This window comes from Euprymna scolopes, chromosome 1 (genome assembly GCF_053919585.1).
Source record: "Euprymna scolopes isolate OS-2025 chromosome 1, ASM5391958v1, whole genome shotgun sequence".
Taxonomy (NCBI): Eukaryota; Metazoa; Mollusca; class Cephalopoda; order Sepiida; family Sepiolidae; genus Euprymna; species Euprymna scolopes.
Window position 1 is genome coordinate 192,825,058 of NC_136482.1, and position 22,192 is coordinate 192,847,249.

Sequence of the window (22,192 nt, forward strand, 5' to 3'; positions counted from 1 at the left end):
CTTAAGCCAAGGTTTTACTTTATGTATTTTTAGTTATCTATTGTCAGACACAGAAAAAAAAGAACATGTAAGTTGGACCAAGTTTCCACTGAGCACCTCATATTAGGAGTAAATTAAAAGCTTAAAATTTAGTTTAACATTGTCATTCAAAATACACAAATACTTCTACAGAAAATGAATATCAAGTTTATATAAAAATAAAGTTGAGGAAAATGTAATAAATTCATTAACTGTTCGATTTGAAGTGTTAAATAAAATTTTAACATTTGTTTAAATGTTTGAAGTGTTTGATGAACACTTGAATTTTTATATTTCACTGAATGATAATGTCTAATGCAAAAAGATATGTGTTGCATTGTGGAGGATTTTTGTGCTAGACCTACCTCAGACAGTGTGACCAGATGATCCCAACCAAAAGACAGCTTTCACAGGGATCATGATGATAACATTTGCATATTCTCTTGTTCATGACCGACTGTGCCGTTGATGGAGGCTGCTATGTATGCTGGTAACAGGAGGATGCTTATTTTGATGAGGTCCATTTCTACTTCATCTTTATTGAAATTCCTGAATTAATTCTTACACTTTTTAAGTTAAGTGGTTCACACTAGTCTGACATACTGCTACCAGTTAGTGATCCTAGACACCTCTGTAATTGTTTTTATCTAACTATTTGGTAGCGCTATTTTCAATATTATATCAGCAATAGTCATTGGGCAGTTGATAGACATATCTTAAGAGTTTGCTGCCAATATTAAATATTAATAGCCACATAGCAAGCATCTGCCTTGTCTTCTGCTGCCTTCATTCTCATTTGTGGTTCAGATGGGAAATCAAGCTAGCTACAAAGGCCAGAGTCTACCAAACATTCGTCCACACCATTCTCCTCTATGGTTGTGAGTCCTGGCTGATGAGAGCTGCTGATCTTTGCAGACTGGAGGTTTTTGATCATTTCTGTCTGTGTCACATTCTGTGTGTGCCAAGAATGCAATGATCCGAGCATGGTGTCACATCATCTTTCTTTAGCAGGCTCTTCTCACGAAACACCTTGGTTGGGTGGGTCATGCCCTCCACTGTCAACAAGGTGATCGTATTAAGGAAGCCATCAATCCAGTTCTTCCTCAGAACTGGAAGAAGAGATATGCAATGGTCAGCTTAAATCGTGGCTCAGAACTGTTAAGCAAGATATCAAACATTCTGAATCCGACAATCTACGGTGTTTGCCATTGGAAACCTGACTGGCTGTTGATAGTGTCAGCATTAGTGATAGATTGCCAGGCTTGGTCAGCTGTTGTGCGAGATGTGGTGAATTCATTGGAAGGAGCTGGTTTAACTGATCTGGGATGAATGTCGTCTGAAGACAGGAAAGACAAGATTAGCTGAACATTAGTTGGAAGTCACTGAACAAGTAGCTGCTTCATAATGATGTCTTGCAACTTATTTTCCCACATCTTTCCTATTATTTCTGTTTACTGAGGGTGAGGAATCAAATATGTCTTATAATTTTGTATCTACCCCCGTTGTTTATAAAATATAATATATAAAAACGTGTATTTTCAATGGTTATGTTTTTTATGTCAAATTGAATTTAACAAAACCTGCTGAGTCAAGTAACCAAAAAGGAGATAACTTTAGACTTACAGCTGCTAAATCCGGGTCTGCTGTTGAAGTATTCATAGTTTTTATTTTTTAATTATATTTTTATTTGTATAGTTTGTGTAAAAAATCTCTTCCAAATCATTTACTCTTGGAAACTCTACAAAAATAAGTTAATGCAGGTGATAAGTTTCAACATCGATTTTATTTGCTTGAACAAGATAAAAAAAAAGATTGTGAAATTTTCTGTCTCCTTTTTATTGATGTATTGTGGTCACTTTTGCAAATTAGGTGACACTGGTTGTTCAAGAAGGGTGGCACATTTTCTTCCAGTAGAAACTTATTGCTACACAAATGTATGCAAATGTTACCTATACTTAATTCCAAAAGTATATGACCCAAAGTAACAATAATTTATTGTTATGTTCAAGACGAGATTAATGATTTTCTGCTTTTTGCTTTATAAATTCCGGACGTTCTTAAGAAAATTGACTTACCTGTTCAACAGTGAGCTTATATTTTGGTAATCCAGACACACTATTTTTTAATTGGTTTCCAAATGGTGGATGTCTGTTTGTTATCTGAAAATTAAATCATCTTTTATTTTACTTCACTCAAAGTTCTCAGAAATCAAGGAGGCCCTCTTCCTGAGGCTAACACTTAATGTCTATATGAGATACATAGATATTCAAATATTTCATTAAAGTTCTCCTTTACATCTCAAAAACAGAGTTAGTAAAGAAGTTGAGAAAATAATTCTCTTCTCCCCAATTAACCATTTAAATATGTTATAGTATAAATTTAAATGAGAACATTTGAAAACCTGAAAATGTTATGAAATGATAAAATCATTTTTTTTATTTACTTTTTGTTTGTTTGTTAAAGTCTGAATTTTTGCCAATAACATGGCTTTATCAAGGAGAGGATAGTCTGATGTAGTTTTCTGTTCTTTTTCTTCATAATGTTGTTATCAAGAGGTCGAGGCCTCCCAAAGAGAAAAAATGTCTTGTATCGGTGCTGTTTCAAATTTGTATGTGTAAAGTAATAAAAATAAAAATGATTTTATTATTTCATAACTTTTTCAGGTTTTCAAATCTTCTCATTTAAATTTATATAAAAAATATGTTTTCTAAAATGTGTTACTCTCCATTTCTTATATTATAGTATATATTTTTTGTGGTTTGTTGATCTTACTGAATTCCAGGACAAGAATTCATCTCATCTGGTGGAGTATCAAACTTAATGTTGTTACTATCGGCAACATCATTTGAAAAAGGCGCACCATTCCTCATAAAAGCCAGTGTGGGTTAGCCATACAGAGAAAGTCTTATTTGGGCCGCAAATACTATGTCATTTGGAATATTTAGTCAGGGTTTACATGTAGTGAAAAGAATCTTCATGCCATGTTGTCCTGACAAACGCCTGTACAGAGAGACCTTAGACACTCAAGAGTGACTTGTAAACATTCAAGTTCTCATTTGTAAGGTTTAGATTCATATATGTCATTTGAAATTTTGATGAGAAAAATACCAATATAGTATGGATTAATATATGTAATAGTTTGAATGTGACTAACAGTATTAGAAACTCATAAAAAGTTGAACATTCAGAACTTTATTTGTAGCATGTTTTTGCAGTTATTATTTTGTTTCTGAAAATGTAAGAAACACAAATACTGCTAAAAACAAAATCCACATGAATCTCCTATAAATGGAAAGAAAGCAACACGCACCGTTATCTGTGTGAATATAGTGTGTACAGAAAGCAGAAAATGTAACAAATATAAATACAGCAAAATAAATAATGCAACCCTAGAATAGAAATTGTAAGGGTGGCTGTAGGTGCCTGAATTCCTTGTGTAATCATGTTGAAACAAAGAGAACCAGTAGCTGGTAAATCAATGCATTGGTGCCACCATACCACTCATTGTTTACTACATGTGCGTGTGTTTGGAAGCATACAAACGAAATCTTTGCTTATGTATAGATTATGCCTCTGGGCAAGGATTATGTTGTAAACTATGATAAAAGTATTGTGAAAGGAAGGCAATTTAATATGACGATATGGCAAAACATGCTAGTTATATTTGAAGCTGGCCGTGTTAATGCAAGGTTAGGTGTTCGTTTCTTTACAATCGGCTAATCTTGAAAGTGAGTGTATGCAATCATAACATGTATAGCAAAGTAGCAGGTTCAGGTTAAACTGTTATCCCAATAAAGGATTCAGAATAAGGGAGAAATTAGTAATCGAAACTGTAATTGTAACATATTATGTAAAAAATAGTAATATGTGGAAAGATAAATACTAAATTGGCTACATATGAAAAAGTAACCCCCCCCCCCCAAAAAAAAAAAGTTTGGGATACTGAAGAGGAGTAATTTGCATTGGAGTGAAAGCCTTAGCTACTCTCTCAGTGGGAGTACCTATTTGAGAGAGTACGTCCAACAGGAAACAAAATTAATAATTGTAAAGCAGAGACACAATGCATGTATTTTGTGTTAGAAACATGCTTTAGCAGTCACTGTAAGTGGGAAATCTAAAAATTGTGTATAGGAAATGTTTACTTATAATCCCATGATGTCAAAAGTGCCAGGGGAAAAAGGTGTGATCATTTTATTATATATATATAAAGAGAGAATACAGAGAATAGAGATAGATATAAGGGAAATAAAGATGTAAATATCATAATTACCATTTCTATTTCTCTTGGATCAGTTTGTTCGAATGTTTCAAATGTTGTGATTCCTGATTTGACTAATGCATTTGAAAGAAACTGACCTAAAACATAAAATGAAACAGTTTATACGAACTAAAAAAAAAACAAATCACATTTTAATGCTGTTCTTATTTTAGTTGGTTGTTGATTGGTTATTTTTGTTTTAAGGTTATTTAATGCTGAATCCAAAGATTTTGAAGAAAATTTTTTTGATAGAATATATTTGTTGTTTTCAAGTCGGTTTCTATTTAACCCATAGTTGGGACCCTAATAGATACTACCACTCCAGGTCAGAGTGGACCTGGGAGCAATGGTAATTAAAGGGTGGCTCCACACTCCCCAAAGCCTGCAAGCTGGGGCCTCACCACTGGATATAGTTTAAGGTCATATCCAGGACCGTTCTTATTTTACATATTGTTCTTGCAGTATTACTATTATTAATATTATATTTTTATTTACTCATTAGAAGTGCTCACATAATTCATTACCAAAAACGCTTGTGTTCTCTGGAGTCTGAGTGACAATAAGTTTCCTTAGATTTCCAGTATTTTCTGCTTCTTTCCATCACCATTGTAACTTAGTGTTTTTGTACCTGTCGTTTACCATTGGATTCTCATTGATAGTAGCTTTCTCTAAAAGTTGAGTGACAAGCTTTTTGGGGTTTTCAGTGCACTCTGGACATTTTCAGTAGAGGCTTGGATAGGGATGGTGCTCTTTCTCCCCTGATCTTTTCATTTTCCTAAACACGTCACTGCCATTTTCTAATGCCACATCATTTTTTTTTTTTTTTTTTTTTTTTGCAGGAGGGGATGAGGGGGTGCATAGAGGTTCAAATTATGACAATTCGAATTTTTTTGGATTCATAGAATGTTATTTCTTTCCATCTTTCTAGCTGTGTTTATTCTATTTCAACTTACATTAGTTCAGTGATTTATGTGGTGTCAATCCTTCCTTTGATTCCAATTCTATTTTTTTTCCAGTTTTTTCAGGGTTGTTTCTACAAGTATTGGCATGTTAAATGTTTTTTCGTATTTCATATTCCTCAGTAAAATCCGTTTATTTACTATTTTCTGTCTCTTTCAGCTTCACCATATGCATTACTAGAACGGCAAAATCAGGTTTTTATCTTATTGACTATTCATTCTTGTCTAAATGAGTTTGTTTGTATTTCAATGTCCAAGGGTATTTTATGCTTTTCATTTTCTAATACATGCACAATTTGTGCATATAACATTTGTGTGCATGTTCAAAATGCAGTTTCATTTTCTGCAAGAAACAGTCACTATTTTCTCCTCTTGTTGATTTTTAGCAATTAAATACAATTGTTGTTAAACATATCATCTGCTTTAAGTCGATTCTCTAGAGGAATTATCTTTACCCTTGTGTGGATTTATTATTATAATATTATATCTGGAGCAAAATATTGCTTATTATTTGTATTTACCTTTTAAAGGATTATTATATTAAAAAGATTGACTCATGTCCAGGTAACCTACATCTAAAATTTCAAGTGTTTAGACCTAAAATTGGTGGAGGTGTTTGGTAAAATTTTCAAAGGTTAACTCTTTCAACTTTGACCTCTTGGCAGCCAACTTTTTTCCCAAACTCTGATTAAAAAGCTTGCTACTTGTCTATTTCAAATGTTTAGACCCAAAATTAGCTGGATAAACTAGAGACCGCAAAGGTTAAATCTTTTGACATTTGACCCCTTGGCAGCCAAATTTTCGGCCAAAATTGATTAAAAAGCTGGCCCTATGTCTGAATACACTTTATGTAAAACTTCAAATGTTTAGACCAAAAATTGGCTGAGTAATTTGGTAGAGACCGCAGAGGTCAATATTTTTTTAACCTTGACCCCAATTTGACCTCCGTTTTCGGCTGAAATCAAATTAAAAAGTTTGATCCATGTCCAAGTAACTTACATCTAAAATTTCAAGTGAATAGACCTAAAACTGGCCGAGGAGTTTGATAGAGTTTTAAAAGGTGGAATCATTGAACTTTGGCCCTTTAACAGCCAAATTTCTGACTGAAAACCGATTAAAAAGATTTTCCCAAATCTCAATGCCCATTATGTCAAATCTCGAGTCTGTAGACTGAAAATTGACAGAGTAGTTTGGTAGGGAAATGTACACACACAGACAATTTCACTTTTGTAGATATATAGATTGTGTTTTGGTTCATATATATTTTATCATTGTATTGTCTCACATTTCTTTGTCTTGCCCATTTCTTATTTAATGACTATTATTATAACTGCATCATATTTAAATATGTCTCCTTCTGCAACCTTAACAGACTGAGCTCTTTAAAGTGAAATATTCTGAAATTCATTCAATTCCGATCGAGATGAGAATGGCAAACATATCAAAGATATATATAAATAATGTAGGATATCGTTTTATGTTATTTTTAGAATTATCAAACATTGAATAAAAAAGATTCAGTTAAAAACTTGACAGAAATGATAGAATATGACAAACAATTTAATACATTCATACATGTGAAGGCTGAAACATTGTGTCAATGACAATAAAAATGAAACAGTGGATGAAAGTAGTGCTAATAACAATACAAAAACTAACAGGTTGTGTTAATAACAACTAAATGATGATGCAAAGACTTAAACATTGTTTTAATACAAACTAAAATGTGGATCGTATTAATAACAATAAAAATGAGGATATAACTTGAGAAAGCCATAAGAACTAAGTTATGAAGTAGATATTTACTTGCTGCCCACCTCAGCAAGATGTGACACAAGGTCAGAAAGTTGGAATGTTCAAACAGCACCCCTAAATGAGAGGCGCTCTTGCCTAGCAAAAATTGCTTGGGCATCTCCATCAGCATTCCGCAGTAGAGGCACCTTAGGCAACAAGCTATAAACTTGCTCCACTCAAAAGCCGAGTGGCAAGGCCTGGGAGAGAGGGGATGAATCTCTTAGGTAGTACCCAGGTGGTGTATCTCAGTCTGACAGGTACTGGGCCAGTTCCTGGTCCCGCACCTGTTGGGCTGATTGTCTAGAACAGATTCTTGACTTTGTACCCAGTCTCTAAGCAACCGAAGCAGCAAGGAGACTCATCCGCATCAATATATATGAGGGGATAACTAAGTTACGAAGTATCACAATTTTTCTGCTTTTTAAAATAAAAAGTTTTACCAATTCCATCAAGTTGTTTTGTGACATATTTTGAATTTTCCCAAATCTTTGCCCGGAAACATTTATAGAGATAAGCAGCATTCAGAAGTCCATTGTAATTGTCTTTCATCCACAATATTTCTAATAAACCTGAAAGAAGAATTAACAGTTTTGGACACTTAAATTATATTTGCCAATCAAATGGAAATTTGCATGAGAATTAAATGTACAATTTTTATGATAAGCAAAAACTATACAAAATGTCTATTTAAATATTTGTAGAAAAAAAAAAAGAAGGAAAATATAAATACTGTTAATGAGTTCCTTCAGTTTCTTCAAATCAAACACACAAAGAGAAGACGTTTGTAAATATTTGATTACTACATTTCAAATAACTGTCTTATTCTCCTTCGCACCATTTGTCTATCAGGAGTTTTTTCTTTTCAAACTATTTTTTTTAACCATGAAACATCTCCATTTCATATGGCTGTATGAAGATTAGCATTACAATAATCATACAGATTTTGACAGCATCATTTAGGCTGATAAAATCTCCTTTTCAGACATCCAATTAATCAAGACGACATAACTCTTGCTAGGAATGGCAATGATTGTCAGAGATAGTTTAATATTGAGACTTTTATCACATCAGATGCAACCCAGTCTAAGTTACTTATCACGTAAAAATGCTTTTTCTTTTGAAAGAATAAAATTTTATAAGTGTTGATATTTGCTTTATATAAACATCAAATAATTGTTACCTTAATTTTTAGTTTGGAACTAGTTATTGTGGAATCACTAAATTCAATCAAAGTTAAGCCTAGTCAGTACTTAATAGTGGTTGATCGTTCAGTACTTAATAAATAGAAGTATAACTTTCTGCAATAGTCCTGAGAAAAGTATGAATACACATGATTAACTAATTATAGGGAAAATAGTAAATAGACTTAGTAAGGCAGTTAGTTTTGTAGAAAGAAATCTCTGAAATAATATCAATCCTTCTCTGCTTATCTCGACATTGTTTCCAATCATCTTAGATTTCTCCTTTCCATTGGACCTGAACACTTAAGACGTCCAGTAAGAGATTGTGAAACTCTTGCTTCACTATAAACTCCTATTCACAGAAGCACCCTTTCACAAGATATCATTGATTATCTTTTGAGAAAGAAGGAGGACAGTCATTACAATTTATTTGAGATATCAATGATTGTTTTTCTCAAAGTTAAAATTAGATATAATAGGTAAACATAAGTAGAAAAAAACTAGAAAAAAATGCAAAATAATAAATTTTATAAACCGTTTCATTTATTTAATTTAAAAGAAAAAAAAACATTAAAATTATTCTAAGCCATATTTTAGCACCAAAAGAAATGCTCATTAATGATAAATCAAAAAGCAAAAACATATTATTTTGTGTCCATTTAATCTGTGCATTTAACAATGAAACTAAAGGAATGACAGACCAACGGAAATGCTATTTCAAAATAAAGAATGACAGACTAACAGAAATGCTAGAGATAATATTTATATAAGATGTACATAATTATATATATTTCTGTTTATAGGATTCATTCCTAAACTAATTAACTGATCATTAGCAGCTAGATAAGGGTGCATACTATAGGCTATTGTAGCAGAAACAAATAGAACTCTTTTCTTGTGCTTCAGTGCCTCCCCTGACTGTGCGATATGGCACATACTGATCAATCAGAGGCATAGTACAGGGATCTTCCTTACCCCCTTAAGAAACTATAACTGCTTCCGTCCCGGACGAGAAAAACTCTTCCCTTTTCCAGCGAGACATCAAAGAGAGCGGACCTGTTTCCTCACTCTCTCTCTCTGCCTACACCGGTATTGACGATTCCCACTTGGGAATGACTACTGGGCAAAGGCAGACGAGTTCTATCCTAGGTATATCCTTTTGGCATCTTACCCTCGCTTCAATAAACCTTTTCCTTGTGAAGTTTTACGAAGTTGTTTGCTCGTTTATTCAGTAGCTTGTGTTGAAATATTTATTTTATTAGGGAGTGCCCGAAAAGCATTAACTCAACTCCCTAAACTATATTTAATTTAGTTTTAAATAATGCAGACAATGTGGGAGTGAAAGTCCTTTGTGAAAATTTAGATACATTATTTCTATGAAATTTTAACAATGGATATGAAATATCAAGTAATACATAATTCCATAAATTTCAGTTTCTTTGAAGTATTTTTAATAATTTTTAGGGAGCATAATAAATACACACCCTTCCATTTGAAAATTAAAATATTTCAGATTTGCATTAAATTTAATCTATAGTTATTTAGCATCAATTAAGCAAAATTCTCTAAATTTTCATTCTTTTTTAATATCCCTTTAGCTTTTTTTTTTTTCTACAAAGGAGTCACCACTTATCAAGGCCCGGAGGTCACTCGAGGATAAGGGTTAATAAGCATACAGTGGTCAATGGGACAATGTCGTAATAATTGTTAGTAGTGGAAATTTGGTGAATTGGATTACTTAAGGGGAACGGCTGATCACAAACTTGTTTATGTTGGACTTGAAGATGACCATATTATAGTCAGCTGGAAAGCAGGCAAAAGGAAGAGAGTTCCACAGATGTGCAGTTCTAAGAAAGAAGCTTTGTTCATGGAATCTACAATTATGTTTAGGCACAGATAAAAAGTGGGGGAATTTATTGATAGTGGTTTCAGCTAGATGAATGTTTCTTGTGAAAGTTTAGCGAAGGAGGACCATAAACTGGAGCTCAGATGAGCACTTACCATGAAAATAACGATAAAACAGAGACAGGCTCACAAAGTCTCTTCTGTGAGAAAAAGGTTGCAGGGAAGAGAAAAGGGATTCCACCACTAGGCTACGAAGCCTGTTTTGAACTCTGTCAAGGCAGGATAAGTCTTTTTAACAGCTCCTACCCAGATGTGACAACAGTACTTCATAAGCTTTAGCCTTAAATTCTAGACATTTTCTAGAATCCCAATAATGTATAGAATTTTGATAAATTTGGAATTAGGATTCTAGATATAAGGTTTAGTATGGTTATATCTTGATCTTAATCTTCATATAGAGATATAAAAATGCTGCAAAATTTTTCTGTTAGAGAATTAATTTTCCCTGTACTGGGACGGGTATTCTTCTAGTATAAATATACATAGTGTATTTAAATGTATTATGCAAATAGCATGTTTTAAACAAGATGAAACATCTATAATCAATTGAATGTATGTTTCGAGTACATATTCAGGACGTTTATAACAATTAAAAGACAAATTTTCATAAAATTTAAGCATGTAGATTTCTAAATAATAAGCTTGATCGAGAAAACAGACAGGCTAAACTGAAACATGACTGACAAAAGAAAACAGGTTTTTCATAGAAATGTGATGACGCATTCAAGCATATTGTCACAATTGATTCAGCAATATCCATAAAGTTTGGAAATGTATTAAAAAAATATTAAGATTTATTGAAAGATAATTAAGAATGAAAAATTAGAATGAAACATGACCAACTGCCGAAAAAAGTTTTTCATAAACATGCAAGTACATAATTAGGGATATTGTCACAAGTCACACCACATCATCATCATCAGCAGCAGTAGCATCGTTGTCATCATTGTTATTATTAATATTATCCAGTTTAACATCTGCTAACATATTTTGGACGGTTTTTTAGAAATTGACTTCAAATCTCTGGTTTGGTTTCTTTGAAAGTTATTTCCTTAACTGAGAAAAAAATATTATACATCGGATGATCTTCCTGATGCCAACCCATTCTGGTGATGGGGGACCATTGTTTTTATTTAGACACTATCGCTAAGTAATTGCCCACCAAGGCTAAAGAGTGTTTGACCAACAAAAAAAAAAGAAGGTTTTTCATAGAGATGCAAATACACCATCTTAGAATGATAATATCTTTTATAGAAAGGAATATTTACTTACAACGTGTGATTCTTTGTCCGGAACGAAATATCTTTTGGACATCTTGAGACAATGAAAAATCTTGGATTTGAAGGCAACCAAGACTGGCTTGTATCAGACTTTTCAGTATAAGGAGTAAACAAAAACAAAGTATTAAGATGAAAGTATTACAAAGGATTAAAAAGTGTTCTTATTGTATATGTTTGCCTAAAAGATTTTTATTTTATGTTATTGAATAATCATTTTGACATGTCCTTTAGTTAATAATTAATCGCTTAAATCATTTTTAATTACTTATATTATTTTATATTTCTTGCAAAAAATTGTATTATAGAAATAAATAGAATGTATTAGGTGTTATTACATTTATTACATTTCATAATAATATTTAATCCCATCAAAAACATCCACCACACCCCAAAAACTTACATTCAAAATTCCAACTAGAAAAATAATAACAGCAAGGGTTTTGCATTGGTTATGATTCGCTTAAACAGTCAACCTGACAACGTTTTTGAGCATTAGTTTTGATAGGGTTAATTATCATTATATTTGATGTGCTATGTAAAAAATGCAGTTTTAAATCTTTGAAGAAAGCATAGACGAAACTTCTTCTTGGTCATTACTGCTATCAATCCATTTATTACCTTGTTCCTTTTGTCCTTCTGTCAAACAACTGTTTTCTTTTATAATAATTAGTATAGCAGCTCTACAAGTTGCCCTACCCATGCACCCTATAGTAAACAACTCTTTCACCAACTGAGAAAAGAACAAATGATAAGATAATATCATAGCAGATACTACGCTTTCAAATATTTATTTGCACAAAATATTTTTAAAAAATACATTTTAACATTACATATATTAAACTTTTTTTTAACAAATTAAGCACAAGACCATTCAAAAGTGTGGGAAAATGGATGTCACTAGTTATCCTTTGTCAAGATAACTAAAAAAATGTCTACTCTACTCTTAACTAAAATCATCAATCACCATAATACCACATTTACTCCAGGAGCTGTTCTACTTAAAATTTTCCCAAATCGTTCAAAAATTTTATTGAGAATAAATATGTCTACATACAATTATGGCGAGAAACACTTTATTTATTTCTGAAAAATACAAAAATAAATTAGGCACTAAGCCATTCAAAAGTGTTGGGGAGTGAGAGGGGGGGGGCTCTATGATTATCCTTGTCTCTTTTTTTTTTTTTTTTTTTTTTTTTTTACACAGAGATCACCACTTATCAAGGCCCGGAAGCCACTCAGGGATAAGGGTTATTGCAAGTACATTACGTTAGTGAGGAGATTTGATGAAGTGTTTACTTAAGGGGGCGGTTCATTAGGAATTTGTTAACATTAGACTTGAAGACATCCAAGTTGTAGTCCGGAGGGAAGCAGGCAGACGGAACAGAGTTCCACAGGCGTGCAGTTCTAAGAAAGAAGCTTTGTTCATGAAATCCGCGTTTTGATTTAGGCACAGATATAGAGTGGGGGAAATTTTTCACAGTGGATTCAGCTAGACGGGTGTTTTTCGTGAAAGATTGGCGAGGGGGGACCAGGGATTGGAGTTCAGACGAGCACCTGCCATGGAAATAACGATAAAACAAGGATAGGCTTGCAAAGTCTCTTCTGTGGGAGAGGGGTTGCAGGGTAGAGAAAAGGGCATCCCCCACTAAACCACGAAGTCTATTTTGTACTCTGTCAAGGCATGATAGGCTGTTTTTGGCAGCTCCTGCCCAGATATGGCAACAGTATTCCATCCTTGGCCGTACCTGGCTTTTATATAGATAAAGAATTGCATCAGTAGTGAGATATCTTCTGGAGCGGTAGAAGGATCCCACCATCTTTCCAGCGACCTTGGCAACAGACTTGATGTACGTGTTCCATTTCAGATCAGGAGTAAAGGTCAAACCCAGAAGCTTGTCAAAACACGGGGCCTCACCCAGACGAGAGCCATCCATCACAATTGATGCCAGCTGGGGATCAGAGCGTTGATGATGTAAGGATAGGAGTTTGGTTTTGGATGCATTAAAGGTAACCAGCCACATCTTCCCCCACTGAACCACGCGCTCGAGATCAGAGGAGAGAGAATCAGAGAGAACTTTGTCATTTACAGCCTTTGATGTGTTGCCATAGATGGTCGTGTCATCAGCATAGATGTCAACGAATGATTTAAGTATGTGTTTAGGGAGGTCATTGATGTAGATCAGGAAGAGAGTTGGGCCCAGGATTGACCCCTGAGGGACTCCAGCATTTATATTGCAGGCCTCCGATTTTTGACCATCTACCACTACTCTTATGAGCCTATCGGAGAGAAATGATTTAATGATTGAGAAAACATTTCCAGTTATACCGTAGCTGGAAATCTTGTGAAGTAGATCCTTATGCCATACTTTGTCGAAGGCCTTTGATATGTCAAGAGCAATTGCCCTAGAAAGGAAGCCTTTGTCAAGAGATTCACTAATCCTGTGGGATATAACCGTCAGCACATCTGCGGTAGATCTTGCAGAGCGGAAACCATATTGTGTGTCACTAAGAAGGTTATTCCTGCTGAGGTGGTTGACTATTTCTCTATTTAATATGGATTCCAGCAACTTACTCATAACACAGAGAAGACTTATTGGTCTGTACTGAGAGGGAGATGACTTATCACCTGAATTCTTAAATACAGGGCAAACTGATGAGGTCTTCCAGGGGGTCGGAAAGCACTTCTCCTTAAGGCAGCGCTTAAATAGTTTCGTAAGTATGGGAGCAAGTTCTGGTTGAAGCTTTTTTAACACTATAATTGGGATGCCATCAGGGCCAGTTGCTTTACTGGAATCTAGGTTTTTTATTAGCTTGGCGACCTCATGCACGGATATTTGTATGTTACCTAGCTTGTTCTGTGTTATAGAAGGAAATATGGGGAGTTGATGGCCTTCGTCGCATAGGGTAGAATTAGCTTCAAAGTTCTTTTCAAATAGTTTGGCCTTGTCTGACGCTGACGAGATGACCTCTGGTCCATTGATAATGGTTGGGATAGAACGCACACTTCTGTTCAGGATCCTATTTGTTATTTGCCAAAACTGGTGGGAACCAAGCCGCTGATCAGCTACCTTGTCTCTATACCATATATATGTCTATCATTTTCCTAGCTAGAATCTTCAATCACCATAATACTGCATTCACTCTAGGGTGCATCCTACTTATTCCCAAATCGATTCTTTTTAATTAAATATCAACACAAATAAATCGTTTTTATTAAAATAATTTCATTGGTGTAGGCTGATCTTATCCAAAAGACAAATATTTTTGGTGTCTTCTGTAGCAATAATTTCATTAAGTGAAAGTTGGTAAAGTCTTTATTTGCAAAAATATTTTCTGATTATTTTGAAAGAAGTCCTGATTTACTTTTCCTAAACTTCACATTTTTATAGTAATTTATTATTTAATTGGCACAAAAAGTTATTTGCATAAAAATGTAAAGGATTTTAAAAGCAATATCAAATAACTTACCAATTGATTTTCATTTCTTTTGTTTTGATTTTTTCTTTCATTGGAAATCTAAAACAAGAAAATTATGTACAAATTATTATCATTTAGTGTATAAAGGAAAGCCAGCCTATTTGTGAATCTATTTGTGCGTATGATGCTCTACAAGCAGGCACAGACCATGTTCTTAAAAAGTCCATTTCAAATCAATTATATAAAAAAAAATAATCCTAATTGATATTTTAGTTTTGTTTAGTGATGTTAATAGGAGATAGGTAGGGTTTTTCTCATACAGAAACAGAACTCCTACTAACAATTTTTAGTAACAAACAACTATATCTATGGGCCATCATTAATTCATATTTAAATCTTGCTTGAAATATGAATTATAAATTAAATCCTCTATTAAAATAAAATTGTATGACAATTCTAAGATCCCCTATGACCGTTAGCAGAGACGTTGCGAGCCTGTCTCTACTCTATTGTTATTTTCATGGAAAGTGCTTGACTGAACTCCAATCTATGGTCCCCCCTTGCCACACTTTCACAAAAAATACTAGCTACAACCACTATATATGATTTCTCCCACTCTCTATCTGTGCCTAAATCTAAACGCAGATTCTATGAACAAAGGTTCTTTCCCAGAAATGCCCGTTGTGGAACCTGTTCCACTGGCCTGCTTCCCAGTTGAATACACCATAGTAGCCTTCAAATCCAATGTAAACAAATTCTTGTTGAGCCATCCCCCTAAATAATCAAATTCTACCCAATTTACACCATTAATGATTACTAAACTACCACCTTACATTCATTAACCCTTATCTCGAGTGGCCTTCAAGCCTTGATAAGTGGTGATTCTCAAGTAAAAACAAAACAGTACACACTTTCCTTGTGGAAATGCAGCACATATTTCATAGCTCCATTACTGCTAGATGTATGCAATTAGAAAGATAACATGTATCAAAGATCAATGTAAGTTTATCCTTTATTATAAAAACGAAATCTAAAATATCTCTATCTCTACTTATACATAAAAGGCACTTTGTGTGTGTGTGTGTGTGTGTGTGTGTGTGTGTGTGTGTGTGTGTGTGTGTGTGTGTGTGTGTGTGTGTGTTCGTTTTCTTTTGAACTCTGAAACGTCTGGACTGATTTCTTTTTTAATTTCATTCAAATATACTTTATGTGTCTGGGAGTTTTCTTAGATAGGTTTGGTATCGTAATGCCTCTGATAAGTATAAAAATCGTTAATCGATAATTGAAAAGTCTGATCAAAGAAGGAACAATCCAATTTTGAACAAAGTTAACACTTTATAAAGCCTAACATCACAAGTGCATTTCAGAAGTTTTATCATCGCACAAGCAGAAGGGCCTAGCATATAAAATCAACAGTAGGTTCTTTGATAAGCCAGGGGCATGTTCAAAATTAATGTTTCTGTTTAGAACACACTTGAACCATGATACCTGACTTTTTCATTTTAAATTTTACTTCAAGTCATTATATAACAATAATTTTATAAAATCAACAATAGGTTCTCTACAGTGCAATGTAGACTACAATGTATTGTGGACAAAGTCATTGCAAGAAGGCATGTAAAGTTTTCTCATGGTGCACCACAGCGGGTTCCCAACTAGAGCAGGCAATCAATCGATTTGATTAAAGAATGGGCAATTTCACCGATTTCGATGACAATAAAAGTATTGAAAGTGTGGATAATTCATTGATCCTGATTCAATCATTGGCAACGTCAGGAATCCCACTAGCTATTAAATACGTGTTTATATGTTGTTAAATTTTAAGAAATCCATTAATATTTTTAAAACATTTTAAGATCAAAATTTGGAGTAATGGTTCTCTCTTTCAAATTTGAATAAATATAAAAGTAAATAAAAGCTTATTTTTTGGAGTTCTAACTTTTTATCAATGAATCGTCCTTAAGAAACGATGTCTGATCACCGTTTCATGTTACTATATATTCGGTTTTTCGATGTTAAATCAGAAACTGTATATTGGTTGTGTATTCTCATCTCAACAAAACTGATTAGAATGCCCCCCCCCACCTTAGTATATTCCCAACAGGAAATTAATTGCGTTGGGGGTGGTAGTGCACAACACCAGTGAATAATTCTATTTCTTTTACGGAAAAAATAAATAAAGGGTTGTGACAGACTACCTGTGTTACCTCCGAATGAACTAATCCATACACAAGAAATACCGGAAGACAAAGTCGTATAGTGGAAGTTGATATCCGGTGAACCAACTAAGGTTGTTCATTGGTTGGATGAACGACCCTCACTTTTGTATGTTCCTGTCAATACATTTTGTTACTCTATTCCAGTGTTCTGTTTTCCTTGTGATCCCTTAAACGGAGTCATAACAGAAAGACAAAACAAAAGGGCAGGTGAAGTTTTTTTTTTTTTTACTGGGGAGTCACCATTTTTTAAGGCATAAAGGTCACTCAAAGATAAGGGTTATAAAGGGCTCTTTAGCATTGGTTAAAGATGATGTCTTGATAAAAATATTGGTTCTGATCATATCATTGGGTTGGCATCAGGAAGAGCATCCAGCGTATAAAACTTTGTCGACTTAATTTATGAAAATTCTTTTAAAGTAAATTCATCAAACCTTAAGCAGCTTGAATGCAGCTTGTAAGGAAGATCAAAAGAGATTATTCAGTTTTTTGAGAGAAGCCTATTATTAACCTGTGTTGTGTTCATGTACAACAAAAAATGAGCTGCTCTCAACTTTATTTCCATAAACTTTCTTTATTCTGGGATCTTTCCAACACTACAACCGCTGATCATCACTTTGGTCTTTGCTAACCAGCAAAGCATTATTGCTGTCAACCACGAAGAGAGTGTATTAGGCATGCGTTTTAAACATTCACAGCTGGGACAAAGGTCAAGAAGATCTTTTTATTTTATATTACTTCAGTCAAAGTTGTCATAAATCAATAGGCCTTATTTCCTCCGACTAACACTTGATCTCTATATGAGATACATAGATATTTGAAAATTCCATTAAAGTTCTCCTTTACATCTGAAACACTGAGTTAGTAGAGAAGTTGAGAACATAATTTTCCTCTCCCCAATTGACTATTTAAATATGTTACATCTTTCTTGTAGTCTCTTGGTTTTATTAGATTCCAGGACAAGAATTCATCTAGTCTGGTTGAGTATCCAGCTTCATGCTGTTACTTAAGGTAACAACGCTTAGATAAGGTGCACCATTCTTATTTGGGCTGTGAATACTATGTGATTCTGAATATTTAGTCAGAGATTACTTGTAAGCACAAGTATCCTCATACCAGGTTGTTCTAATAAACACCCATAGAGAGAGACCTTAAAAACTCCAGGATAGTGTCTACTTGGGTTGGTTGGTTGTTTTTGTTTTACGGCATATCAACCCTTTTCGGGTTATTTAATGCCGAATCCAAAGATTTTGAAGAAAATTTTTTTTAATAGAATATATTTGTTGTTTTCACGTTGGTTTCTATTCAACCCATAGTTGGGACCCTAACAGGTACTACCACTCCGGGTCAGAGTGGACCTGGGAGCAATGGTAATTAAAGGGTGGCTCCACACTCCCCAAAGCCCACAAGCTGGGGCCTCACCACTGGATATAGTTTAAGGTCATATCCAGGACCCCCATTGAGGGACTTTTATCCTCTGCAGGGGGGCAGTCAGCGTATTCTAATGCCCCACCGACAGGGCCATGTCTACTTGGGATTCAAGCTGAAAAACATGTAAATGTAAAAACAGAAGTGAGTGATGTTATCAGAAAAAGTTTTAAATGTTTTGTAATGCAGAAACTGACTAGGAAGAGAGTCAAAATATGTGCAATATAATGTGGCCTTAAAATGGGTAGATAAAATTTACTGTTCAACCTAGCCCTGCACTGTGTTAATTTACGGTTATGAGAAACCAAATAAAGGAACAAAAACTCTGAGTCTAAAAATCATCTTGAATGTGTTCTATTAACCCGAATTAAAAATAGTTTTATAAAATAGTTTTACAAAATTGTTATATAAAATGATTTTATAAAATAGTTTTATAAAATAGCTTTATAAAATCTATATATCTAAAGAAGTGAGAATGTGTGTGTGTGTGTGTGTGTGTGTGAGAAGATACTTCTCAAACTATATACTCAACAAATTTTTGATCTACAGACTTGAAATTTGGTATATAGGGTATTTAGACATGTGCATGCACAAATCGTTCACATGGCAGCTCCATTAAGTTAAGAATAAGTAGGCTTGAAACCACTTTTTAAAGATCGTGGCAAGCTGGCCTTGACTCACCATCTTTTGGTTTTGATCTCAGCTCCAGTAATTTGTTTTTTTTACTAACAAGAAGTGAACTGTTTAGAAAAAAAAATACTTGCATGCACATGTCTCAGTTTTTTTCCGTTTTCTTTTACTTCATTTTTTTTTTTTTAAGGAATTTAACGTTACATTTAATACCGTGCAACGCCGGGTACATCTTGTAGTACTTTTATAAAATAGTTTTATAAAATAGCTTATAAAATAGTTTTATAAAATAGCTTATATAATAGTTTTATAAAATAGTTTTATAAAATAGTTTTGTTTCATTTTGCAGAAAGAGGAATTTATTTTACTGTATCACCAAACATTGTAAGAAAGCCCTCACCATTTTTATAAAGTTCAGTTTTGAGAGATTTAATCCCAGTGTTAAGTGACACCCACTACACTATCGATCGGCCACAGTGGGATAGGTGGCACATGCAGAATTACAGGAAAATGAATACTGAAAATTGTTTCGGAAATCTATTGATATATTTTACCTGATTGTGGGTTTAGTTTTGTCTTTATTTAAAGAGTTAAGAATTTTTTTCTCATTAATTCTCAGTTGAATATCCATGAATTCTGAACTTCCAGCCAGATAATTCAGCTGAAATAAAGAAAATCAACAAAAAGCTTTAATTTCATTGGATAAAAGAGGAAGAAACATGATTTTGGTTGGTTTGTACAACATTTTCATGAGGTCAAGTGGGTTAACTTTGCAAGGATCATACCTTTCCATTAAAATTGGTTATATGACTTTAGCAACAATTAAAAAAAGAAAGAAGTTAACGACCTTCTTTTTTAGTGATGAGAGCAGTATCAATGATAACATATATGTCATCGTTTGATATATGATATTTTCTGAGGGTAATCATTTTGAAGTGATCATATTCAGTTTCAGTTGGGATGTAATCTTGAAGAAAAAGAAAAAGATGATGGTGATGATGATGATGATGATGACGATGACAACGACGATATTCAGTTTCAGTTGGGATGTAATCTTGAAGAAAAAGAAAAAGATGATGGTGATGATGATGATGATGATGATGATGACGATGACGACAATGGTGATAATTACAATAATGATGATGATAATGATAATGATGACAACGACGATGGTGATAATGACAATAATGATGCTGTTAATGATGATGATGATGATGACGATGATGGTGATAATGGCAATAATGATGATGCTGTTAATGATGATGATGATGATGATGATGATGATGATAATGACAATAATGATGTTGTTAATGATAATGACGATGATGGTGATAATGACAATGATGATAATGATGGTGATAATGACAATGATGATGATGATATTTTTTAAAGAGATAAATTATTCTATGTTTTATTGCGTGCTTACCAATTCATTTAAATCTTCCGAACCAGTTACTTTACTCATTCTCTTCATTGTGTCGAAAGCGATGCAGTATTTGGCCATTATTTTACCCAAGTCTGAAAAAGCATCAAGTCTTATTATTGATGCCCAATTCACAAATTATTTGATACATTTAAAATAAAATATATGCATTTTCACAAAAGCTTACAATATATAACAACAAGCAATTTCATATAATTTGCAACATTGTTTCACAATTTTCAAACATAAAATTTATCATTGAAAAACATTGTTCAATTAACGATCAAATTTTAACCTTTAATAAATAATGTTTACTTACTTTTATTTCTTGATGTATCACGGACCATTCACAAATATGGCCCCCTATGTTACATTTACAGGCTGATTCCTGATTGCCTTTAATATTTTACTTGATAAATTTGAGGGGGACAAAGCGCATTATATAACTCTGCAGAAATATATAATATGGAGCTTTGAAAAGAAAAACATCACTTACGCAATTGAAAATCATTCAAGTGAGATCTCTCCTGATCATTAATTATTTATTTGTTTTAATTTTTAAACCAAAAGTGTAAACATACATTTTAGTGTTGAAAACATGTTTATAAATTAAAATAGGTTCTGATAAATTCTCTTGAAATTTAAAAATTATTTAAGCATGGTAAAAAAAAAACACATAATTCTTAAGGTTACATCCCTTTAATTTTTTTTTTAATTACCTAAGCGGTCAATCTGTTGATCGTTTTTAGTTTCAATTTCAATCAGCCTGTTAGGAATCAGTCTGTAAACGTGACATATGGGCCATATTTATGAGTGGGCGGTGGGTGTATGAAGAATCCTGGAAGCCAATAAAAGCATTATTTCTATTAACGAACCTTTTCTCTCCTCATTTTTTAAACAGAATATTTAAAAAGAAAGATCATTGCATATCACACACATACCAATTCGAACCACTTCATATCTAAATCACCAACTGAATACATATAATCGATTGTATTTATATTGGCTTCAGCCATTTGCAAATGCAACAAAAACAACATTGGCAAAGTCTTAGTTTAGGTTTTTTTGTTTAACTGTAAAATACATAAGAGTGTATATATGCCAACAATCGCCTTTTTACTTTGCCAGCTTTCATATCATTAATTATTAAAGTTTTTCCTAACAGTTCTGTTTGAATTATGTTGCATCCCTCTGCCTGTTCTACAAGTATTTTAATTGTGAATGCTCTGACGAACTACAAGCACTTTTACCTCCCCTCGATGTAAATACCCCCGACAAACCCAACAAGCAGCAAAATCCCACCCCTTTACGGTAGAGATCCCTAGGTGTAAGAAAGCTTTCTACTCCAATAGCTTCTTCCCCAGAACTGCTAGACTTTGGAACTCCCTTCCGGGATTCTGCTTTTCTAACTGTACTGACATGCATAAGTTCAAGTGTAATGTGAACAGACATCTTGCTACTCACCTCCCTTCATAATATTCCTGCAACTTATATCCCCGATAGTAGCCCCCTACTTAAAGCGGCACTGTGCCTTGTTTGGGGTGAAAATTGAATAAAAAAAAAATTTTTTTAATTTAATGGTAACATAACATAAAGCAGACGCGTGTATATGAATGCGTGTAAAATGATGTCACTGGCAAAGAAAAAAAGACTATAAAAAAGAGAAAGAGAATGATCACAGGA

General features: G+C 33.6%; 1 protein-coding gene across 2 annotated transcripts in view; it reads right to left on the bottom strand.

Annotated features, from left to right (window-relative positions):
- The window catches only part of LOC145278641 (putative ATP-dependent DNA helicase HFM1), a 143,700-nt gene that overhangs the window by 39,134 nt on the left and 82,374 nt on the right, over window positions 1–22,192 (bottom strand). The window contains exons 22-28 of one of the 2 annotated variants that reach the window (XM_080130676.1): window positions 20,513–20,604; window positions 19,641–19,747; window positions 14,864–14,911; window positions 11,388–11,485; window positions 7,470–7,598; window positions 4,289–4,374; window positions 2,094–2,177 (exon numbers count right to left, since the gene is read on the bottom strand). In XM_080130676.1, coding sequence (XP_079986802.1) covers window positions 2,094–2,177; window positions 4,289–4,374; window positions 7,470–7,598; window positions 11,388–11,485; window positions 14,864–14,911; window positions 19,641–19,747; window positions 20,513–20,604 — 644 coding nt within the window. The remainder of the gene's footprint in view (window positions 1–2,093; window positions 2,178–4,288; window positions 4,375–7,469; window positions 7,599–11,387; window positions 11,486–14,863; window positions 14,912–19,640; window positions 19,748–20,512; window positions 20,605–22,192) is intronic. The other variant, XM_080130677.1, reaches the window with a different exon arrangement.